General features: G+C 37.8%; 2 protein-coding genes across 2 annotated transcripts in view; one reads left to right on the top strand and one right to left on the bottom strand.

Moving 5' to 3' along the window:
* LOC134322362 (plexin-C1-like) overlaps positions 1–8294 on the top strand; it is a 42786-nt gene extending 34492 nt beyond the window's left edge. The window contains exons 29-31 of the mRNA XM_063004057.1: positions 1234–1374; positions 1508–1582; positions 7640–8294. Coding sequence (XP_062860127.1) covers positions 1234–1374; positions 1508–1582; positions 7640–7744 — 321 coding nt within the window. The 3' untranslated portion in view covers positions 7745–8294. The remainder of the gene's footprint in view (positions 1–1233; positions 1375–1507; positions 1583–7639) is intronic.
* A 2755-nt stretch (positions 8295–11049) lies between these two features.
* LOC134322346 (plexin-C1-like) lies at positions 11050–25759 on the bottom strand. The gene is made up of 11 exons (XM_063004056.1): positions 25522–25759; positions 22942–23067; positions 22515–22646; positions 22274–22374; positions 16975–17080; positions 16727–16886; positions 16456–16558; positions 16256–16349; positions 14697–14735; positions 12766–12896; positions 11050–12675 (listed from the first exon to the last, which is right to left on the bottom strand). Exons 1-11 carry the CDS (start codon positions 25750–25752, stop codon positions 12477–12479), a joined length of 1422 nt encoding a protein of 473 aa, XP_062860126.1. The 5' UTR covers positions 25753–25759; the 3' UTR covers positions 11050–12476.
* Positions 25760–26042: the final 283 nt, after the last annotated feature.

Raw genomic sequence — 26042 nt, 5'->3', positions numbered from 1 at the left:
GCTACACAACAGGATTTTTGGGCATGAACTTCCCGTATGATGTCTTGCCACAGCATATCAATGAGATTCAGGACTCAGCCACTCCCAAACTTTAATTTTGTTTATGAGCCATTCAAAGGTGGACTTACTTGTGTGCTTCAGATCACTGTCAATGCAATGTTGGATGTTTTTGGCAAATGTTAATGTGGTTTTTTTTTGGTCAGCAGTGGTTTGTGCCTTTCCCATGGATGCAATTTTTTGTCCAGTGTACCCAGACTCTTTTCTTACTGTGTAACTGTGTACATTGCCCTTAAGTGAGAGAAGTGAGACCTCCATTCTTTTGATGTTTGTCTGGGTTCTTTTGTGACCTCCTTGATGTGTCATCAATGTGTTCTTGGTGAAAATTTGGTAGGCCGGTCACTCCCGCTAAGGTTCACCACTGTTCCAAGTTTTCTCCACTTGTGAATAATGTCCCAGGGTCTTAGTCGTGGCTTTTTAACAATTTCCAGTTTTGTAAATTTCAAATGACAAACGACTTTGTTTCACATCTGTAATTAAATCTTTATAAAACATGGCATCATGTGCTGCTTTTTGAGACCTTCTAGTCTACTTTACATTATCACACAGATTCTCTTTAAGTGATGTTTAGGTTTAACAGGTAATAATCATGCTTGGTGTGGCTAGTGGAAATGGATCCAATTGTCAGTGGAATTTGGTAGGGCTCAGCAGCATTTTTTCTTTCAATAAATTAAATCAACAATAGAAGACTCTGGGAAAGGAGCCAAATACTTTTTACAGCACTATACATAACGCAGAGTATTTTGTAAGATTACATGCCTCCTGGTTATTTTTGTTGGTGTGCAGTTGGCATTGAATTGTAGGTTTGGATAATTGGAGATTCTAAATTTCTACAAATCTTCTGCAAATCTTCAACCAGAATTTGTGTTGGAATTTGTACCTCCTAAATCATTCCCTTTATATTTCATGGACAAAAGTGCTTTTTTGCCCACTTCTACCCAGCTTTATTACAGCTAAAGTTGTTGGTAAGTTGTGGATTGTTCCCCTAATAGTGTATAATGGCATTTAATTTACGTGTTTATGTAGTTATTGCCTGAATTACAAAAGTGAACTCACTTTTGTCTTATTTTAGTTGTGTATTATCTGATCTTTCCCATATTTAGGAATGCCTGTGGTAGCATGTATAGTTGCATGATTTTGTCCTTTTACATTTCTATTTTCTTTTTGTCAATACAGCATGCACCAACAAATAAGCTGCTTTATGCAAAAGATATTCCTCAGTATAAACAGGAAGTGAAGACATACTACAAGCTGGTGAGAGATCAGCCATCTGTGAGCAGTCAAGCATTTAAAGACTTTCTGTCAGAGGAGTCAAAGGTCCCCCAGACACCACATGAATAAAACTTAGACAAACAATAAATTAAAAAAATAACAATATATTTTTTAATTACTGGCTATAAAACTTTAGATATTATTATGTGCTAATAAAGAGTTGTTTCTTGTTTTACAGAAGCATGAAAATGAGTTCAGTGAACCTGCAGCACTGCGTGAACTCTACAAGTATATGCAGCGTTATTTTAGTGAGGTATGAGGATATCTGCTTGAATTAAATCGGTTTTTTTTTTAGCTTTTGATTTTGTGAAACCAGTTTCTTTAAAATGTTGGTAACAAGAAGCACACACCTTTTATACTGAAATAAAATAGGCAGTGTGAATTAGATTTAAAAAAGCACAAAATGTATTACATTATATATACAGTGTATCACAAAAGTGAGTACACCCCTCACATTTCTGCAGATATTTAAGTATATCTTTTCATGGGACAACACTGACAAAATGACACTTTGACACAATGAAAAGTAGTCTGTGTGCAGCTTATATAACAGTGTAAATTTATTCGTCCCTCAAAATAACTCAATATACAGCCATTAATGTCTTCAGGAACTTTCACTAAGGGGTGTACTCACTTTTGTTGCCGGTGGTTTAGACATTAATGGTCGTTATCCCGTTTTCGAAGGGAGGGGATCATGCTCTGTTTCAGAATGTCACAGTACATGTTGGAATTCATGTTTCCCTCAATGAATTGCAGCTCCCCAGTGCCAGCAACACTCATGCAGCCCATGATGCTACCACCACCATGCTTGACTGTAGGCAAGATACAGTTGTCTTGGTACTTCTCACCAGGGTGCCGCCACACATGCTGGACACCATCTGAGCCAAACAAGTTTATCTTGGTCTCGTCAGACCACAGGGCATTCCAGTAATCCATGTTCTTGGACTGCTTGTTTTCAGCAAACTGTTTGCGGGCTTTCTTGTGCGTCAGCTTCCTTCTGGGATGACGACCATGCAGACCGAGTTGATGCAGTGTTCGGCGTATGGTCTGAGCACTGACAGGCTGACCTTCCACGTCTTCAACCTCTGCAGCAATGCTGGCAGCACTCATGTGTCTATTTTTTAAAGCCAACCTCTGGATATGACGCCGAACACGTGGACTCAACTTCTTTGGTCGACCCTGGCGAAGCCTGTTCCGAGTGGAACCTGTCCTGGAAAACCGCTGTATGACCTTGGCCACCATGCTGTAGCTCAGTTTCAGGGTGTTAGCAATCTTCTTATAGCCCAGGCCATCTTTGAGGAGAGCAACAATTCTATTTCTCACATCCTCAGAGAGTTCTTTGCCATGAGGTGCCATGTTGAATATCCAGTGGCCAGTATGAGAGAATTGTACCCAAAACACCAAATTTAACAGCCCTGCTCCCCATTTACACCTGGGACCTTGACACATGACACCAGGGAGGGACAACGACACATTTGGGCACAATTTGGACATGTTCACTGTGGGGTGTACTCACTTATGTTGCCAGCTATTTAGACATTAATGGCTGTGTGTTGAGTTATTTTCAGAAGACAGTAAATCTACACTGCTATACAAGCTGTACACTGACTACTCTAAGTTATATCCAAGTTTCATGTCTATAGTGTTGTCCCATGAAAAGATATAATGAAATATTTGCAGAAATGTGAGGGGTGTACTCACTTTTGTGATACACTGTATATGTATATATATATATATATATATATATATACTGCACTGCAGTGTTAATGACAGGATGGTTGTGTGTAGTGTGCTGCTCCATTTTTTTATAAATACCATGTTCACTCACTGTCCACTTTATTAGACACTCCTACCTAGTTGGTCCACCTTGTAAATGTAAAGTCAGAGATTATCGCTCATCTATTGATGCTGTTTGAGTTGGTCATCTTCTAGACCTTCATCAGTGGTCACAGGTCGCTGCCCACAGGGCGCTGTTGGCTGGATATTTTGGTTGGTGGACTATTCTCAGTCCAGCAGTGACAGTGATGTGTTTAAAAACTCTATCAGCACTGCTGTGTCTGATCCACTCATACCAGCACAACCCACACTAACACACTACCACTGTGTCAGTGTCACTGCAGTGCTATAATAAAACCAAATACCAAATAATACCTGCTCTGTGGTGCTCCTGGGAGAGTCCCAACCATTGAAGAACAGCATGAAAGGGGGCTAACAAAGCATGCAAAGAAACAGATGGACTACAGTCAGTAATTGTAGAACTACAAAGTGCTTCTATATGGTAAGTGGGGCTGATGAAATGGACAGTGAGTGTAGAAACAAGGAGGTGGTTTTAATGTTATGGTGATCGGTGTATATATACTGGTGCTGGTCATAAAATTAGAATATCATGAAAAAGTTTTTTTATTTATTTCAGTAATTCCATTAAAAAAGTGAAACTTGTATATTATATTCATTCATTACACACAGACTGATATATTTTAAATGTTTATTTCTTTTAATGTTGATGATTATAACTGACAACTAATGAAAACCCCAAATTCAGTATCTCAGAAAATTAGAATATTACTTAAGACCAATACAAAAAAAGGATTTTTAGAAATGTTGGCCAACTGAAAAGTATGAACACTGAAAAGTATGAGCATGTACAGCACTCAATACTTAGTTGGGGCTCCTTTCGCTTGGATTACTGCAGCAATGCGGCGTGGCATGGAGTCGATCAGTCTGTGGCACTGCTCAGGTGTTATGAGAGCCCAGGTTGCTCTGATAGTGGCCTTCAGCTCTTCTGAATTGTTGGGTCTGGCGTATCGCATCTTCCTCTTCACAATACCCCATAGATTTTCTATGAGGTTAAGGTCAGGCGAGTTTGCTGGCCAATTAAGAACAGGGATACCATGGTCCTTAAACCAGGTACTGGTAGCTTTGGCACTGTGTGCAGGTGCCAAGTCCTGTTGGAAAATGAAATCTGCATCTCCATAAAGTTGGTCAGCAGCAGGAAGCATGAAGTGGTCTAAAACTTCCTGGTAGGCGGCTGCATTGACCTTGGACCTCAGAAAACACAGTGGACCAACACCAGCAGATGACATGGCACTCCAAACCATCACTGACTGTGGAAACTTTACACTGGACCTCAAGCAACGTGGATTCTGTGCCTCTCCTCTCTTCCTCCAGAGTCTGGGACCTTGATTTCCAAAGGTAATACAAAATTTACTTTCATTAGAGAACATAACTTTGGACCACTCAGCAGTCCTTTTTGTCTTTAGCCCAGGCGAGACGCTTCTGACGCTGTCTCTTGTTCAAGAGTGGCTTGACACAAGGAATGCGACAGCTGAAACCCATGTCTTGCATACGTCTGTGCGTGGTGGTTCTTGAAGCACTGACTCCAGCTGCAGTCCACTCTTTGTGAATCTCCCCCACATTTTTGAATGGGTTTTGTTTCACAATCCTCTCCAGGGTGCGGTTATCCCTATTGCTTGTACACTTTTTTCTACCACATCTTTTCCTTCCCTTCGCCTCTCTATTAATGTGCTTGGACACAGAGCTCTGTGAACAACCAGACTCTTTAGCAATGACCTTTTGTGTCTTGCCCTCCTTGTGCAAGGTGTCAATGGTCGTCTTTTGGACAACTGTCAAGTCAGCAGTCTTCCCCATGATTGTGTAGCCTACAGAACTAGACTGAGAGACCATTTAAAGGCCTTTGCAGGTGTTTTGAGTTAATTAGCTGATTAGAGTGTGGCACCAGGTGTCTTCAATGTTGCACCTTGTGACAATATTCTAATTTTCTGAGATACTGAATTTGGGGTTTTCATTAGTTGTCAGTTATAATCATCAACATTAAAAGAAATAAACATTTGAAATATATCAGTCTGTGTGTAATGAATGACTATAATATACAAGTTTCACTTTTTGAATGGAATTACTGAAATAAATCAACTTTTTCATGATATTCTAATTTTATGACCAGCACCAGTATATATTGGGACAGTTGGGACAGTAAAGCATTTAACACTTTGTAATGTTGCTATTCCTTTTTACCACACTTAAGACGTGGATACCGAGGATACCAAGCGATTTAGTGTTTTAGTGTTTATTTTGTCCCATTCTTCCTGCAAACACGTCTTAAGATGTGCAACAGTACGGGGTCGTCATTGTCACATTTTCGTTTCAAAATTCTCCACACATTCTCTATTGGGGGACAGGTCAGGACTGCAGGCAGGCCAGTCCAGTACCCGTACCCTCTTCTTCCGGCACCATGCCTTTGTAATGTGTGCAGCATGTGGTTTTGCATTGTCTTGTTGAAAAATGCATGGATGCCCCTGGAAAAGATGATGTCTTGAAGGCAGCATATGGTGCTCTAAGATCTCAATGTACTTTTCTGCATTAATGCTGCCATCACAGAAGTGTACATTACCTTTGCCCTTAGCCCTGTGTAAAAATTAAATTGCCAAATCAACAAACTAACCAATTGTACCTTTCAAATATAACCTTTTTATTAATCTAAAGTAGGCCAAACAGGCAGCACACAGGCACTGTGATCAAAATAAATGCTTAAAATGACAGGAGATTAAAAGGAAGTTGGTAAAATATATGAGTTACAGAATTATATACACAGGAGAGTTGCTAGATAAAACCCAGCATTTGCACAAAGTACATTAATCAGTAAATAAAATAAAAAAATATTGATGACATCTTGATCTCTGGATTGATGATTAAAATCAAAGGACCTGTTACACTCAGCCTTAAGCTAAAAGAACATTTAGATCATTTCAAATGTTTTCTAATGTTGTTTTAAATACATTTAAATGACATTTTCTGTAAGGATTTTACTGTGTGACTAACATGCAGAAATAGAGGAAATAAGAAAAGGGCAAATGTCATTATATGTGTAATATGTGTGAATAGGTGCACTTGTCCTAAAGTAAAAACAAAAGTTGATAATTTGCTGTTTGTTCTGCAGTATAGCACCATCAGATCAGCACCAAAACAGAACTGTGAACTGTTTACTTCCTGTAACTTTCAAAGCACACTCTGTGCATTAACCACAAAGTGTCTGTTAAAGTGTTTTAATATATCAGAGCAAAATAAGTTGTACTCTTTTACTAGTCATACAAAAGCAATGTTTAAAGCAACAAGCAGCTTTTGCAAACAGTGCCAAACAAAAATATCTAAAGCTAGTATTTGCATTCTTTTGTTGGTTTACCACTGGAAAGTTTGTTGTTGTGGGGTCCTCAGAAATATATTTTATTTCCAAATTTATCTAGTCACCCAGTTGGACCCAATTCCAACCTCCATCCCTTTCCGACTGTAGCAGTCTTACTTTTTTTAAAGTGTGTCTGTAGAAATTTGTACCCATTAAAAAAGGCTTGTAAGATCAGTCACTGATGTTGGCAAAGAAGGCCTGGTTTGGAATTACATTTAAATTACTTTATGTTAAATACTTATGTTTAGGCCGTTCAGGGGGCGCAGCGGTAAATCACACTAGTACACCAGAGCTGACATTTTGAACTCGTCGGTTCTAAACTCAGCTCTGCCACCTGGCTGGGCTGGGCAGCTATATGAACAACTATTGGCTTGTTGTTCATACTGGGTGGGAGCCGTATAGGGAGCTCATAACTGATGCAATTACGACCTCTGCTGGCTCATTGATGGCGTCTGCACGGAGTTGAGGGATAATGTGATCAGGGTGTGTCTCTCCGTACACAAAGCTGATCCACATATGAACTTGCCTCGTGCAGGTGAAAAGATGCAGTTGGATACTTAATCAAGGCAGGGGTCAGCACCAGTACAGAGGAAGCGTAACGCAATTGGGTAAAAATTGGACGCACTAAAATCGGGAGAAAAGGGGAGAAAATGCATACAAAATACTTATGTTTAAATCCTAAATGTGTTTAATATAGTTTGAGTCAGGGCTTTGTGCAGGCCACCTTTAGTCCCTTTTTACCAAATCTATTCGAACCATCTTTATGGACCTTGCTTTGTGCACACAGGCACAGCTATGCCAAAATGAAGAGTCAACCTAAAATTGTTAACATAAAGTTAAAAGCATAATTTGATATCATTAAACTGTATGCACCTGTTTGCAATTGGTGTGATTGAAACATTTAAACTCAATAATTAAAGATAAAATAGAAAGGAGTGTCCACATACTTTTGGCCACATTGTGTATAATTCACATTTGTTCTGCTGTGACTCTGGGATATCATTTAAAGTTAGGGTGTGTGGGTGAAAGTAGAAAAAAACAACTGTTTATGAACACATTTATTTTTGAAGTTAACAGCGTATTAATGTCCTGACTGCTTTTCTATTTGTACAGATTATTGAGAAGGTAAAGCAGAAGGATCCCACCTGTGGACTGAAAGACGAGATGCACCGAGTGAAGGAGCTTTACGAGAGCATTAATAGAAGTGCATGGATATAAACTTCAGTCTGACTCTGAAATGAAAAACCCTGTTGCAATAATCCCTACCTGTCTACTTTACCGCCTTTCAAGAAGCTATAATATGTTTATTCCTTTATTAAGCATAAACACTAACAAAGTGGCATTATTAAAGGTAATGATTAAACACGAGTCCCGAGGACACGGGAAAAGCTCCTGTGGTCTGGGAATTGTTTTCAATATTTGTTGATGAACTTATTGGTTTGGTGATTGTTCTGTGTGTGTCTTTTCGATTGAATGTTAGCCTTACTAACAGAGATTGTACTTAAGTGTTTGTCATTTTTTAAGGCTTATGCAGTTCTGTTGGTTAAACACATTTCATAAGCAGGTGAGTCAGGTTATGTAAAAATTGTTTTAAGCACAATATGCCTTAATTAGGATCTCTCCACTGTATTTTCTTACCTGTTCTGATTGTGTGGTCTGATTTCACCAAGGTTAGAACAAATTTGCCTTTAAGTATTGTTTGCATACTGTATATTGTCATTTACTAAAATATTTTTAATAAATCACACATAACACATTGAACTACTAACTGAACCTGGTATTGTTTATTTGGGCTCTTGGTTAATCAGTGCCTCTTGGCAAAAATAATTTTTACATCAGCATGAAACAAGTTTCAAGTATCCAAATCCTAGCTCTAACCGCTGTTTGTTGTCTAGTCCCAGATCACCATCCCAGGCAAATGTTCTGATGATCCATTGTTACCCAGTGTCTTAGTGTGCGTTGTGCTGGTATGAGTGGATCAGACATAATACCAGGTCTACCTAGTTGGTCCACCTTGTAGATGTAAAGTCAGAGACAATCACTCATTTATTGCTGCTGTTTGAGTTGGTCATCTTCTAGACCTTCATCAGTGGTCACTGGACGCTGCCCACGGGGCGCTGTTGGCTAGATATTTTTGGTTGGTGGACTATTCTCAGTCCAGCAGTGACAGTGAGGAGTTTAAAAACTCCAGCAGTGCTGCTGTGTCTTATCCACTCATACAAGCATAACACATACTAACACACCACCGCCATGTCAGTGTCACAGCAGTGCTGAGAATGATCCAACACCCAAATAATACCTGCTCTGTAGTGGTCCTGTTGGGGTCCTGACCATTGAAGAACAGCATGAAAGGGGGCTAACAAATCATGCAGAGAAACAGATGGACTACAGTCAGTAATTGTAGAACTACAAAGTGCTTCTATATGGTAAGTGGAGCTGATAAAATGGACAGGAAGTGTAGAAACAAGGAGGTGGTTTTATTGTTATGGCTTATCGGTGTAAGCTATCTTGTCATGTTTTAATGCTTATTAATACTATTTTGTTTTTTATGAGCCTGGAACAATCTTCACAAGTCAAATTATTTATGAAATTACTTTGATAACTCTATGAATGATAGAGTTTATTTGATAAACCTCCCTTCCCACAAGCTTAGTAATTTTGTACCAACTTTTGCTGCAACAACTGCAACCAATGCTTTCGATTACCAAAGATCAGTTTTTGAAATCACTCTGAAATATTTTGCTTGTTAACACCACATTTAACAGGGCCAATGTTTCCCCAAGATCCACTTTAGACTCCACAGAACATTATCTCTAAGATTTTATTATAATGCTGCCTTGTTTGTTGTCTTAGTATGTGTGATTCCTAAACGCTTCTGCATATTAGTGCATTACCTGGATGCATTTAGCTAGACAGCCTACGAAAGATCCATTGTACTACTGTGTTTTTTTTTAGGACATGACTGACCACCAGCCAACCAAACCTAGAGCGGTTCAGTGCTGAATGTGAGAAGCGGAGAAAAAACTGCATGACAGTTCTGCTAATGTGGACTCAATTAGAGTGACATAAAAATACACTCAGTAGTGCCTCCAGGATGAAGGCTGCATTGTTAGGAACAGTCATCAGAGCATTAAGAAACAAGTCTCACACAAGTTATTACTGCTTTTAGTCTTTCACCGGTCTTAATAGAGCCGTTGGTAAGCTGTAGTCTTCCAGTTTTGTAACATGTGACTGCATAGTGTCATGTCTAGCACACTAATATCAAATTAGTGTCATGTCTATGAACTAATATCAAATATGAACGTAGCCTTAGAAGACAATATCCTGGTTCACACATATGGCCATGGTTGAAAAAAGTCCTAAAGATTTCCTCTTTTTCCCTCTCCTGCATGTGGACTAGTTCACTAATAATATTATTAGTTCTGTTAATGGTCAAGCACTTAAGATTTCTACACAATTAAGGATCAATGATTAGGTGTTTGTATCCATTTTTAATCATCTTTCAACCCAGCATGCACCTCTTAGGGCCTCAAAGAGATCAACACTTGCTATGCAGTGGTAGTCAACAGTGTGTAGCAACTGGATGTCCGGTCACCATGTTCCAGAGTGGTGGTTAATTTTAATTTGACACATTTGGGCCAACATTTATTAGAGTAGCATTTATTTATTTGCTTTTGCCTAGGATGAAATCTGATCATTTTGGAATGTTAGACTACCAGACCAGACGGGATACTTCTTTGGCTTAGGGTGGAAAAGTGAAAATAGATCACTGGCTTCATCCAACAAGTCTGGGTACTGTTTACAAAACTCAGTCTCTCCAGGCTCCTACAGTGCAGATCTACAGTGGTCGGAGAGAGTATTACATTGGTCATATGGTCAGAAATATTTTACACCTTGTTACCAAGCTAGCTAGCTCCAGATCTACCTGCTTTGTATGTCACTGTTTTATGTTCGGTGTTTATTATTCTTGTGTCATCCATCTAATTGTCTTAGCAGATGATTATTATTTTCTGCAAAGAATTGGGTCATACTAGGTCCAGGAGGGATTTCATAAAATCTGATTAATTTCCACTTTTCTGCGTACTTATCTTGGTTCTAGGGAGGTGCTGCAACATTTGACAACAGTCGACAGCCACTATTTTACTTCCATTTGGGTTTATTATTGGCTTTTCACATGTTTGTTCCTCTGCAGGCTTGTGTGTACTCTATTTTGTTTTATTTTTTTGATACTCCAAGAAACATATTTGTAAGGCTTCTAGGAATCCTCACAGAACGCTCTTAACTAAGCTTAAAAAACTTAAAGCTCCTAGCAAGGAGTATTATCCTAAGAACAGTTTAGGACCTCAGATCCCAAAGCAGGTCAACAAATTGAGGAGGCAGGGCTCACCCAATTGCTAAGTATGAAGTGTTCTTTTTAATATTGTGATTGGTTGTCAAAAAAACCATATCTCACACACACATACACACACCAACAAACAAAAGCGCTCTTAAATAATACATAGTAAGCTTAATTTAAGGCAATCACACACATTCATTTGCTTTATTTTATTTACAGTTTATTTAACATGCTGGTAATTTTTGTATTTGATATTTTGCCTGATGAAACGGGGCGAACATGGCCCTGACTAGGATGAAGCGGTGATAAAACAGACAGTAAATGAATGAATAAATTAATGAATGAATGAACAATTTGACATTAGAAGGAGAAAATGACTTTGCTCTTTTCAGTTACTGTGATTACTGCAAGGTGTCAATGTGGAAATTAAATGAACTGTGATTCACATTATGAAATGCTGTACTGATGGAAGGTTGGGGCAGACGCGGGTCATCACTTCGGCATTGTTGCATTTTCCCATTTGTCAAATATCTCAGAGTTAGTTCTGAAGACTTTCATTTCTGGCACTATGTCATTTTTGTGCACACTATGGCATTACTCCTGCACAATCTACTCTAAAGCGTTTTTAAATTCAGTGTTATTCACTTTTTTAAGGGTTAAGATGTTTTATGAATAACCTTATGTTATCTTTACTAGGATCTCCTCAAATTTAATGCAGAATTATTGCGAAACACTCTTTGTGTCTATTCTGTTTGCCCTTTGGGCAGTAGGTGTAAATATTCAAATAGTAGTTAGCTCTGGGTGGTTTAAAAGATTGAAATGAGCCAGATAGACTGCAGGTTTCACATTCAAGTAAGGCAATAGTGCAAATGCGGTATTTGTTTTTTGGTTCATGCTCTTGGTCTTCTGCTAGAGTTTTTGCCAGATATAGTGCATACTGTTTTGCTTCAAAAAGTTTCATTTCCGCCTCATAAGACCACAAAATATTTAGTCCTCTGCAAAAATAAGAACTGTATGTCACAATATGACAAGCTACCATAGCCATTCACATCAAGCCATAGACTTTAACTGCTGAACTGTCTGTAATCTTATTTCTCTCTTCAGGATTGCCATACATTTTCAAGAAAATATACATCTGGACTGCAGGCAGGCTAGTCACGCACAAAAACTTTGTGTCCACAAAGCCACACTATTGTAGCTCACGCAGAATGAGGCCCTTGGCTGTACTTATCACAGCAGCATGACAGTTTCTTATGAAGACCACGCACATTCAACAGTGGTTACTAACCTTACCAACATAGACCAAGAATTCTCTGAATTCCCTGTCTTATTACAACATGGTGAAAAATATTATGGTGATTGAACTATTATTACAAGAAATGGTAAAAGACTAAATTATTTGCAATCTTACACTGAGGAAGTTCTTTTTAAACTGATTGACAATTCTCTCACTAGGTTTGGCACAAAGTTGTAAGCCACTTGTAATCTTTGCTTGAAAAGATTGAGCCTTTAGTAGATTCTCCTTTTATAACCAATCATGATACCCTGAACTGTTTGATTGTGTTGCAGTAATCAAAAAGTCAGAAGCATTTGATGGTCATATAGGCACCTTGATTAGGTGGATGTTAGACACTTTGACCTTGAATTCTCTTTTCTCAAACAGAAGCAACCAAACTCTGCATCCACATAAGTGATAGCGGCATTGCTATGACAACGTTTATCACCTGTCACCACACAGACTCTTACAGTTTCTTTATTTCCACTTGGAATATGAAAACTCAAAGTGTCATTAGAGCGCGCCAACACTGGAACCCTAAAATAAAAAAGCAAAAACAGAAAATATTACATATACATCCAAATCTAAGCACTTAAACACACTCAAAACACATTTAGTACAACTTACTCATTTAGACGGCAATCCATTAAGCCTTGGAAGCGAATTCTTTCAACCAGTTCCAGATTTTTTCCTTTTATCACTGCATTGCTTATGCCATTTAGAGAGACTTCCTTAACGTGTATGAAGAAGATCTCTGGCTAATAGGCATATAAGAAATATGTTGAATGCAACACAAACTTTCTCAAACCCACCCTTATTTAACACTGAACACTTTATTCATAACAAGCAAAACAATCAATAAACAATGTTTCAGTTTTTAGGGGTGTTTTGTACTGGTCTAGTTTTTAAAGTGTTTATATTTTCACAAGTGTAGCTTGCTGTGGGCAGTAATATTACTGTGACACCTTGAAAAATGGGTGAACTGTGAACGTTTTATAAGACACATCAAAAGCCATTCTCAGGATAAAAATTATACATATGTGTTTGGTGTTAAATAAGATAAAGGCTTACATGTTAACAGGTTTGCAAAAGCTTGAATGAAATATAAATAAAATATAAATAAATAAATAAAAATGCATATAATACGCTGTTATTTAATCATTTTATTTTCACACAGCGAACAACAACCAAATGTAAACATTCAGATGCCAAACATGGTTTGGGTTTAAACTATAACAATGCATGGCTACCTTTGGAGTATTTCCTGGCATACAGAACCATAGAATCCTGTTCTAAATTACCATTTAAATACCTATAAATACCTGAAACAATGAAGTTACCAGACAATATCTTTACTTTGTAAATCATGTTATTTACTGCTATAAAAAAGTTCAATTGTGTTAATACAGTCCGTGTAAACGCTTAGTCCATATAAATATCAGATACAAATGTGTTTTTAAAAAACTACAAACATCACAAATATAAATCATGTTTACAACCATGTGATTGAATAACCTGAATAAACTGTAGAGAGCAAACGAGTTTCGCTTCTTTCTCAAACAGTAGCGGAAGGGAGGGAGGAGGAGATAAGCGGTTTGATGGACAGGTCTAGCAACCAATGGATATACTCGTTCAAGAGATTGAGTGATTTCATTCATGTTTTCATTAATCATTTTGATATTCGCTGCTATGGACAGACAGAGATTTATACCCAAATCAACACGTGTAAAAAAGTGAAAAACGCTAAAAGTGTTTTTTATTTTTTACCCCTTTTTCTCCCCTTTTTAGCGCATCCAATTGTTCAATTAGCATCGTGCTTCCTCTCTGTCTATGCCGAACCCTGCCCTGACGGAGGTGATTGAAGCTAACCCATATCCCCTCCGAAACACGAGCAGCAGCCAGATGCATCTTTGCCACCCACACATTGACGAGTTTTGGCGCCACCCAGCGTTGCATGCGGAGAGACACACCCCAAGGGCACCCTCTCCCATCTCTGTGTAAGCGCCTCCAATCAGCCGGCAGAGAACGCAATCGCATTCTGACAGAGAGAGACCCAAATCCGGTTCTTTGTCCCACCCCCCATATGAGCAACCGGCCAATCGTTGCTCATATAGCCACTCAGCTTCGAACCGGTAAAGCAAGGCTGGATTCGATACCACGTTCTCAGAATCCAGCCCTGGTTGCAGCGCGTCTTTTTTTACCGCTGCGCCACCTGAGCGGCCTAAAAGTGTTTTTAATCAGACAGCGACGATAATTTTTTTTTCTGTTTGACCACAAGTAATGCAATTTAAGACAGAAGATGCAGGCCGTATAAAATCAGATCGCGGCCCGCGGGCCGGACTTTGGACAAGACCTTTTGAAATAAAAAAAATACAACTCAGTGAAGATGTGTAAAAAAGTTTTTTTTATGGAAAGTTTTAAAATTGTGTGTTGTTATTTGAAAATTTAAAATAAGATTACAATTTAATTGTTTTTATGTTTAGAAAATATATTTAATATGGACAGCTGGTTGTTCATTCATGGTATACCTAATAAAGAGTTAAATAATATATACTTACCATGTAGTCTCTCTCAAAATACTTTTCCTCACAAATCTCCTGCAGAGAAAAGAGAAGGATAAAATAGCTTAAAAACGTTAATATTAAAACAGTGTTGTATTTTTTTCCCCTTTTTTGTTTTTTCTCCGACATTAGCGCATCCAATTTCTGCTTGTCAATCATCCTCTCACTAATGTTGGTCCCTGCTCCTGATTGGGGAGGACGAGGCAGCTCCACACCCCCTCCGACACATGCACAGCAATCGAACATCTTATCACCTACACTTGACGAGTGCAGTGCAGTACAGCGCAGTGCACGGAGAGCCACACCCTCTACCGCACTCCTTTCCCATCTCCATGCAGGTGCCACCAACCAGCCAGCAGAGGTCATATTCGTAGACTAGTCTGAGAGAGAGTCCCCATCCGGCTTAATCCCGCCCCTATCTGAACAACAGATCCAATCGTTGTTCAAGTGGCCGCTCAGCCTCAGCTGGCAGACAGAGCCGAGATTCGATACGATGTATTAGAAATCTCAGCTCTGGTGAACAGCGTGTGTTTTTACCACTGCGCCACCTGAGCGGCGTATTTTTAGCTCTGTAATTTCAAACTCAATTGTTTTAATAAAAGAAATCTATATATAATATAGAAGTATCATAATATTTTTTCTGTTAAAAAGACTTGTTAAAAGCAGCTAATAAAAAAAAATACATGTAGACTGCTGCTTTTATTAAAATGTGTAATTAAATATAAAGATGTAGGGCAGGGTTCTCAAACCTTGAGTAATCTGAAGCCTGGATGTGTGGGCCAGTGTTTTGCAGGCCTGTGTATAGCCCGCTGAAGAAAAGGTTTAAAATCACTGATGTAAAGCTAATTGTAAGATTGCAAATTGAATTCTTTAATTTACAGCACTGAGCATGTATCATATGGTGTAAAAATGCCCCTCTCAGTGTTATCATTGTATTGTTTTGTGTTGGGGGAAAAAGCAGAGAATGTATGAGAATGTAAAAAAAAGTGTTAAATGATTCTGATCCTGTAAATCAATATGTCATGTAAAGTAATATTTAAACACTTGCAAAATGTAGGTCCAAGTGTGTATTTACAAATGCACATAACAATCTAATTTAAGGAGTAGGTTTATGCTTTGACTAAGGTTAGCTAACCTAAAGATAAAATTCACTTCTCAACTATTCCGCAGTTTAATGCCAGTCATAGTTTAATCGAACCCCTTTAGACATTCCAAAGAGGAACTAGGAAAATGTCAAAATGTAAAAAAACTATGTCTAATCAATTTAAACTGCAACAGGTGGACTCTGATGATTAAAGCAAACAAAAAGCAGCTCATCACAAATAACCTGTTAATGTGGCAGAGCAAAGGCTATAAATACTTTTGCAAATATGTTTTATTTTCTTCATTACTTCATTACTGTTATTAAGTGAGAGAACATTTCTTCTACATCTTCTTTTTTAGTTTTCTCCTCTGCTTAAGAAACTCCTAAGCCTCTTAAAAGTCCTCCTTGCTCCTAACAGTTATTTCATAATTTTTATATTCAGTTATTTTTATACCATTGTGCATAATCCTACCTGCATGTCAATGTGTGGTGAGGATACAGCAGACCAGGAGCATGTCTGGTTACTGGGGAACCACTGACACCCAGCTGAGGCACAGGCTGCACACCTACATATAAAATACACACACCTTCTGAGTCAAACCTAAACACCTAAAATTTCTTCTGATGTCAGAGTGTTTGGTAGTTACATAGTTAAATTCTTTATCTTCTTACCGCGCAAAAGGTGATGTGTTATTGATCTTTGGGCAGTTTCTTAATGTCAGGTTCTCTGTGAGGGTCTGAGCTCCGATAGTCAGTTTTACTCTAACTGCATGTCCTGGATATTCAAAGAGACTTATTTGATTGTGTGTAAGTATGTATATATAATATAAACATTACATAAAATTTTATTAATTATTACTGTTTACTATTTCTCAAGTGTTGTGCTTTTACACATTGATGATTAATCTGAAATTCTGAAAATCTAAAACACAGAAATCCCAACCATCAGGAGACACGTGTTGTCTGGAGAAACTGCAGGAGCATTTGGGAAAGACTGCAGTAGAACCATTCCCATCACACAGTTCCTTATTTCCTATCTTAAAATAACATGTTAAGGGAGGATGTTCCGTGGCCTTCAGGTTCAGGTGAAGATTTAGAATAACCTAGGGGACACAGCACAACAAAAATCTTTAAATGAATTATTATTTTTTAAATAAAGATGATTGTTCTTGATTTTTATATGCCTTTTACCTTTTCATGAGTCATGGTCACTAAAAACGAGCTTAGCTCTTTCATCAAAGAATCTTTAGGAACAGAGAGCCAAGGAGAATCTTTACAATAGTTCTCAGTGGAGCATCTAAGCAAACCAAAATGAAAATAAATCAGTCTTGGTTATTTCTTGTTGGCTGTTTTGCCAATATGGTAATAAAAAAAAGAAGTGTGGATACACATAAATAAATAACTGACAGATTTGTTATATCATTTATTTGGCAGAATTTACAGCTATTTTGTGTAAATCATATTGGAACATTGGAGAGATATTTACATGGTAAATGTGTGTAGAGCACTTGACAATCAAGGGGTGAAGAAAATACAAACACATTTTATCAAAACTGCATGTATTAGTTATTAAAAACTGTAATGAGTTAGATTCCAAAGCAACATGAGGCAACTAACAGTCAAAGAATATGTTTTAAACAGGCCAACTAAAGGGTGACCAATTTAATATATATCACTGTTCAAAATACAGTAACAAAAATAACCTTGGTGAGTCAGTCATAAAAAAAAACATACATCAGAAGCTTTATAAAATAATTTGGACACTCTTTACATCAACGCCTTGGTGTAAGGAGCACAAGCCTTTTACACCTATAAAAAGTCATGCTTCTTATCTAAAGCAACTTCCATTTGTACAGTTTAAATGCCCACCAGGGGCGGCATTGTGGCTCAGTGGGTAGCACTGTCGCCTCACAGCAAGAAGGTCCTGGGTTGGGGCGGTCCGGGTCCTTTCTGTGTGGAGTTTGCACAGTCCAAAGACATGCAAGTGAGGTGAATTGGAGACACTAAATTGTCCAAGACTGTGTTTGATATAACCTTGTGTAAACTGATGAACCTTGTGTAATGAGTAACTACCGTCCCTGTCATGAAGGTAACCAAAGTGTAAAACATGATGTTAAAATCCTAATAGACAAACAAACAAATGCCCACCAGTGGCAGCCTGATGGTGGCGGTGCTAAAACCCTTAAGCCCCATTACATTGCTATTTTTGTTCAAGAGTGGTTGTATAAACACCAAGATAAAATAAGACACCTTTTATGTTCTCCACAGTCAACTTTCAAAAGTTTCAGTAGAAGACAAAGTGTTTCTGTTGATTGAAAGCATTTGTCCTAATCAAATAGATTAATGGCTGCTATGAAGCTAAAAAGGTTGTTTACCATTTTCAAATGAGGTTAAAATAACTAAGCGGTCTATTTTAAAAAGTATTGTTTTTAGTCCTTGTTATTTTTAGTCCTCCAGATCAGCGATAGACACAGCCTCCACATAAGCTGAGGTTCTGTGTTTTACAATCCTAAATCAGAAAAAGTTGAGACAGTTTGGATAATGCAAATACAAAATAGTGTTTCTTACAATTACTTCAACTTTTATTTAATTGCAGACAGTATTTAGTTTACTTATATTTCATTTGTTAATATGCACACATTCCAAATTAATAAATAGCAATTTAGAGCTAGTAACAAGGTAAGAAATAAATAAATTAAAGTAAGTAATTATGTGATTTCAATCAGGTGATGTCAACAGTTGATTGTAGAAGAGAAGATACATACTTTATTTGTCATATATACATATACAGTTGTACAGTACAATGAAATTCTTTCTTCGCATATCCCAGCTTGTTTGGAAGCTGGGGTCAGAGCGTAGGGTCAGCCATTGTACAGCGCCCCTGGAGCAGACAGGGTTAAGGCCTTGCTCAAGGACCCAAAAGTGGCTGCATAGCAGAGCCTGGATTTGAACCACCAATCTTCCAGTTGATAGCCCAAAGTTCTACCCACTAGGCTACCACCGTCCCTCATCCCTCATCAGGATTTGGTACAAAAGCAGCATCCAGGAAAGGCTTTGTGAAGTCTACAATCTACAATGAAGTCTTTCTGAGTCTTTGTGAAGCAAAGATGGACAAAGGATCTCCTGTTTGTCAACAAATGTGTAAGAAAATTATTGAAATGTTTAAAACAGTGGTCCTTAAAGAAAGATTGGAATGGATTTGCATATTTCTCCCTCTACAGTGAATGATATCATTAAACCTTTCAAGGAATCTGGAGGAATTTTAGTGTGCAAAGGGCTGACCCATGATCTCTGTTTCCTCAGATGGCAAAACAAGAAGTATCATTCATCAACAGCTAGATATAACCACATGCGCAAGGGATTAATTTGGCAGACCTTTGTCAAGCACTGGAATACAGAGTTACATTCAAAAATGCCACATAAAACCACATGCTGCACACATTACAAAGGCAAAAGTGTGACGACAACAACCCTGTACTGTTGCACACCTTAAGACATGTTAGCAGGAAGAATGGGACAAAATAACACCTAAAACACTTCATCGATTGGTATCCTCAGAGCCAAAACATATTTTAAGTGTTGTAAGAAGGAATGGCAGCAATACAAAATGGTTTATGGAATGTGTTGCAGGCCTGAAATGCAGGTATAGCTGTATATTACACATGACATGAAGTTGACCAGACAAAACAAGAAATATCTTGGGTTCATACTATCTGCAATTAAATAAAACTCGAAGTAAAAGAAACACATTTTTATTTGCATTGTCCATACTATCCCAACTTTTCCTGATTTGGGGTTGTAAACTGATTTAACCTACTAAGCTGGTACTCCAAAAACAACTGTTTTTGCTAACGCACTCATAAACTGTCCTAGGTGAGAACTATTGATTTAAAAAAAATTTTTATATATTTCATTTTATTTACTATTATTATTATTTTGCTTTTATTATTATTTTTGTTTCTGATTTGGGCTTGTTAAAATACTTTTACACCCACATCTATTATTTTTCTTAATTCTAAGAGGTGAGCTGTATGTCAGACATCTGTGTTTATATGTGATGTTTTACATGTTTGACAAGCAGTCTTGGGTATTCCAATAAAATTCCCCTGGTGGGAGAGCAAAGTCTCAAGCTTTTTATATTGTATTTTGCAGCAAATTGAAAGGACAGTCAAGAATTTAAATTTTGAAAGGCAAAAATGAGAACAGTCACGGGTAGGTCAGTAAGCTTGATTCTCTTTTATGTTTTCTGACATGTAATTCAGATTTACTAAAAGGAAATCAACTACAAACCCCATTCATAAAAAAATGGGACATTTGTTAATTCTCTGCAATTCATGTGACAAAAGTCAAACGATTCCAGTCTTTGTAATGACCAACTTGTGTTTAGTGTATTCAAATTTAAAAACTGATGTCTGAAACACACTTAAATTTTCTATAAACTTTTTTGTACACTTTTTACTCCCACCTGTTTTGTGTTTGCTGCAAGCATTATATTTAAGATTTGTTATGTTTACAAAATATGATCCAGCTGGTTAAACAAAACATCAAGTCATTTCTTTGTACTTTTTTCAGTTACACAGAATAGAATAGTTAGAATAGAATGCCTGTATTTGTCATACAGTGTATCACAAAAGTGAGTACACCCCTCACATTTCTGCAAATATTTCATTATATCTTTTCATGGGACAACACTATAGACATGAAACTTGGATATAACTTAGAGTCAGTGTACAGCTTGTATAGCAGTGTAGATTTACTGTCTTCTGAAAATAACTCAACACACAGCCATTAATGTCTAAATAGCTAACAACATAAGTGAGTACACCCCACAGTGAACATGTCCAAATTGTGCCCAAATGTGTCGTTGTCCCTCCCTGGTGTCATGTGTCAAGGTCCCAGGTGTAAATGGGGAGCAGGGCTGTTAAATTTGGTGTTTTGGGTACAATTCTCTCATACTGGCCACTGGATATTCAACATGGCACCTCATGGCAAAGAACTCTCTGAGGATGTGAGAAATAGAATTGTTGCTCTCCACAAAGATGGCCTGGGCTATAAGAAGATTGCTAACACCCTGAAACTGAGCTACAGCATGGTGGCCAAGGTCATACAGCGGTTTTGCATGGTCGTCATCCCAGAAGGAAGCTGACGCACAAGAAAGCCCGCAAACAGTTTGCTGAAGACAAGCAGTCCAAGAACATGGATTACTGGAATGCCCTGTGGTCTGACGAGACCAAGATAAACTTGTTTGGCTCAGATGGTGTCCAGCATGTGTGGCGGCGCCCTGGTGAGAAGTACCAAGACAACTGTATCTTGCCTACAGTCAAGCATGGTGGTGGTAGCATCATGGTCTTGGGCTGCATGAGTGTTGCTGGCACTGGGGAGCTGCAGTTCATTGAGGGAAACATGAATTCCAACATGTACTGTGACATTCTGAAACAGAGCATGATCCCCTCCCTTCGAAAACTGGCAGATTTCAAACAGGATAACGACCCCAAACACAACCTCCAAGATGACAACTGCCTTGCTAAGGAAGCTGAAGGTAAAGGTGATGGACTAAACCCAATTGAGCACCTGTGGCGCATCCTCAAGTGGAAGGTGGAGGAGTTCAAGGTGTCTAACATCCACCAGCTCCGTGATGTCATCATGGAGGAGTGGAAGAGGATTCCAGTAGCAACCTGTGCAGCTCTGGTGAATTCCATGCCCAGGAGGGTTAAGGCAGTACTAGATAATAATGGTGGTCACACAAAATATTGACACTTTGGGCACAATTTGGACATGTTCACTGTGGGGTGTACTCACTTATGTTGCCAGCCATTTAGACATTAATGGCTGTGTGTTGAGTTATTTTCAGAAGACAGTAAATCTACACTGCTATACAAGTTGTACACTGACTACTCTAAGTTATATCCAAGTTTTATTTCTATAGTGTTGTCCCATGAAAAGATATAATGAAATATTTGCAGAAATGTGAGGGGTGTACTCACTTTTGTGATACACTGTATATACATATACAGGTGTTCTTTCTTCGCATATCCCAGCTTGTTTTTTTGGAAGCCAGGGTCAGAGCGCAGGGTCAGCCCTTGTATGGCTCCCCTGCAGCAGAGAGGGTTATGGGCCTTGCTCAAGGGCCCAACAGTGGCTGCATGGCAGAGCCGGGATTCAAACTCACAACCTTTCAGTTAATAGTCCAAAGCTCTACCCACTAGGCTACCACTGTCCCAAATAGAGGTTCATGCACCCAGTGATCCTGGGGAAACTGGACCCAGTGCAGACTCTGACTAGGATAAAGTGGTAAAACGTCACCTGATATTTTAACTTTAATTAAGAACCTAATTTTGTTTGCATACTTGATTAAAACTACATTTAGCTTCCATAGGCTACAAAACATGACACCGTTAGTAAGCAAAGTTATCAAAAAACTATGGCCTCAAAAACACTGCAGCCCTAAATGACATGCATGTATGTTGCATGCCAAAGATGAGCAACTTACCTGTTTAGTTTCACACACCAACCACAGAAAGGATCATTGCTGACAATGCAGTCTTTCAAAGTGCTGTAAGTACCACACTGAGTCACTGACACTTGCCTTATCTAAAACACACACACACACACTTTTTAATAGATGTTTAAAGCATGTTTATATAAGATGTAAAATAATAACTAAAACAGGTTGTATGTGCATGTATTCTTTTACAGTGCAAATTTCAAATGTATTTGATTTTAACACTTACTTGATTTTTAAATGCAATGTAGATGTATTTATGGTCTGGTTTGAAGTACATTCTAGGAAACACTGTATTGTCTCTGCCAGATTTGTACAGCAACTTTGAACAGTGGAATCTTGAAGCCTCATCTAACACGAGCTGTGAACACAAACAAAAATAATTAAATGGTAAATAAAGTTAAACCTCAGTACCACCAAATTTAGCTGCAGGTCTTCTGTAGTTACATAAGGGGTTTTAATTTTGAACTTACAAACTAAGCTTCCAACTGTATCTCTAGGAACATTCAGTGCATTTGCTATTTTTTTGCATTCATGCACTTGTTGTGCAAGTCAATTATTTTGATAATTTTGCAACCTTATAAGTAGCCAACAAAAATCTAGTTTGCAATGTATATCTGATCACTTAAGGAGTGAAACATAAAATAAAAACAGACCTTTATAAGCTGGCCATTTGCAGTTCCAATGTAGAGCACAATCCAGGATTCTTTCTTTTCTGCTGCTACAGCTGTCATTGAATTGTGCTTGAATACCACAGCATGTTCAGATATAGTTTGTTCATTCTGTAGAAACAAGGAATGCTGAGTTACATAGAATGTGTAATAACTGACCTAATTAACATAATTTTGATAAAGTATTTAAACATCTTGCTGTTTCTTCTATTAGCCATTATTTAGAGTGGATTTCTAGAATACTGTTTATTCCTTATTAAGACTTCTAACAGTTAACTAGTTGTTATACAATTAAAACTTCAGATACTGTTTTAACGAGTGCTTGGGTAGTGCAGTGTTTAGGTATACTGCTGGTTAGAATCTGTGCTATCAGCCGGTTAGGATTTTATATACAGACATGACTGGCTATGTCTGACGTGGGGATGGCCAAGGCCCTGTGATGAATTGGCATATTGTTCGGGTTGTGTCGAGTGATTCCAAGAAAACCAGCGGTGGTAAAAAAAAAAAAAAAAGTAAAATAAATAAAGGTAATTGTATTAAAATTCAAAACACCACCAACAAAAAACCTTTGTGACACCAGTGATAATATGCAACTTAGAGAAGAAATACAGTTTTACATGTTTTGCATCAAACTCTTCAAGTCCCAAGTGTACGTGCAGTATTTATTTCTACATTTCTGTGCACTAATACTATTTCTATTGGACTTTAATTACTAAGTTACTAAGTAACTTTAAAATGGCTAACATGTGACAGGCATTACTGTAATTATTACTGTGGTCAAAAATGCAAAATAAGAGATACATTTGAGAAAAAAATGTATAACCAGTTCTCATTTCTCTGTGTTGTCGTCTGCCATTTAGACACAGATTATCTAACTAGACGCAAGTACAGAGAACTATACACAAATTTATTTGGATACAAGGATAGAAAACAAGGCAAGGATAAGGCAGGACTAGAACAAAGTGAACACTCAACAACACACTGTAAACACAACATGCACGGCTAGGCAAAAGGTTACTGCTAAGGTAACAGCTATGATAACACTAAAGGCTAACTAATACATGGAAATGTTCAAAATTAATCACTAAACTAACATGAACCCTAAACTGTACAAAACATAGAATGCTAAACCCTAAGCTAAAGCTAAGCTAAGCTAATGGTTAATAAGAACATGAGGGGAAAGACACATGGGAAGCATCAAGAAAACTACGAGACTAGGACTAAGACTAAAGTTAAACAGCACTTGAAGCCAAGGTCGCATCAACACACACACACGAAGAAGAAGCCAATTGTTCCAGTCTTATAAAACAGAAGACAATCCATATTTTAAAGGACTTAATTCAGGGATACAAAGAGCCCACTGGTAAAACAAGCAGAAAAGAGGTAAAGAAGGCTGGCAAAGCTAGTCCAACTGCATTTAAAAATGGTAAAAAAAGTAAAAGACCTTTTGTGAATACTGCCTGTGTACCAAATCATGATTCTAATCACCTGTTAACATCACCTGAGTAAAATCACATCATAATTTAGTTTTTTTTAAATGTGTTGCAGCCCTAAAATATCTTGGGTAAATACTGTCTGCAATTAAATAAAAGTTAAGGTAAATGTAAGCAATTTTATTTGCAATTTCCACACCATCCCAGCTCTTTATGATTGGGGTTTTAAGTTTTACACTCCTCATTAGATACTCAATCTTTCTGACTTTCACAGAAGATTGAACTGACTCTGAAGTTTACTAAGATTTTAGCAGAGGATGGTTTGCATTTACAGAGGAAAGCATTTGCAAGCATGAAGCACACAACACGCCAAACGGATCTGACTTTGCTATTGTCAGCTCTTGTTCACCACTAACAGATCAGGCTTATTCTACCTAAACAACCCCCTTATTTACCTCTTATTTTACCCCATTTTTATTGAAAACTAAATACTTTCTTTCTGATTTAAGATTCTTATTGTGAATAAATAAAGACAATTGCTAAAAACACAAAGCCTCTCTCAGATATGTCTGCTACTGGAAAATGTTCAAGTATGAATGCAGGAGATCCTCTATTTAAATTTGGAATAGTTAAAGTTAATGTCTAAAGGAAAGTCTAAGGGGCACATAGATATTATAAAAAGGATCAATATTAACAACAGGTACTAGATGAATCTTTTTATGCTTTACAGGCAGAAAAATTCAGCATACTGAAAAAATACCTGGAAATAGTTTTGTAAATATTTTTTATTTTTACAAAGCCTTTGATACTTTAGAACATACTTAAATTTTTGATTAAATAAGTTAAACTTTTTATGCATACACTGTATAATGATATTAATATTTTTTCTAATAATTAATAGTGTTTCTTTAGCATCACAAAACATCTCGATTTCTTATCGAAACATTTCTTTTTCTTCTAGCAACTGAACCTCTCAATTTGTCTGGTTTTTTTGTTTTGTTTAAAAATAGGTGATAAAACTTGATTATTACTCAGCTGACAGACTATTTAATGTCTTTAGATGTTATGAATTTAAATGAATAAACTAGGTTAACACACGGGACACACTGACAGCTGTTAAAATGTTTCCAACCTTGGTACATGGTGGATGACATGTAAACTCTGCAGGAATCCCTCCTAGATTGATGTCACTGATGTTGTAAATAGCCAAAGCAGTGTTTTCTGGGTTCTGAGCTTCTTGTGCAGTGAATATTCCCGTCCACACAAGAGAAGAATCAGATGAAATAAGTGCTGAAGACACCAGATGTGCGCGATGTTTGTCCTGACAGCATCTCAATGTTGCGCCCTTCGTAGATTTAATCATATTTGATTTTTTGACGTCGTTGTTCATTCTAAGGAGAACTGCTCTTAAGTTTGAACTGGACTTAACGTTGCCAAAAAGGTAGGAGTGATGAGAGGTCTGGAAACCATCTACCCATTTAACAACTGCATTTTTCGCAACGGTGATGCTGGCCGCGGACGCACCACTCCGGGAAAATATTTCACCTGGTTGAGAGTGGAGAGTGTTGCGTAAAAATACACCAACCTCGTTTATACAGTTTTCGTATTTCTCTGGCTCTTCTGTGACCTTGGTTTTGGCAGTCAGCATGTATG

The sequence above is a fragment of the Trichomycterus rosablanca genome, chromosome 1 (assembly GCF_030014385.1).
Source record: "Trichomycterus rosablanca isolate fTriRos1 chromosome 1, fTriRos1.hap1, whole genome shotgun sequence".
NCBI lineage: Eukaryota > Metazoa > Chordata > Actinopteri > Siluriformes > Trichomycteridae > Trichomycterus > Trichomycterus rosablanca.
Note: the sequence above shows the minus strand (reverse complement) of the source record. Positions and strands in the feature narration are given on the sequence as shown.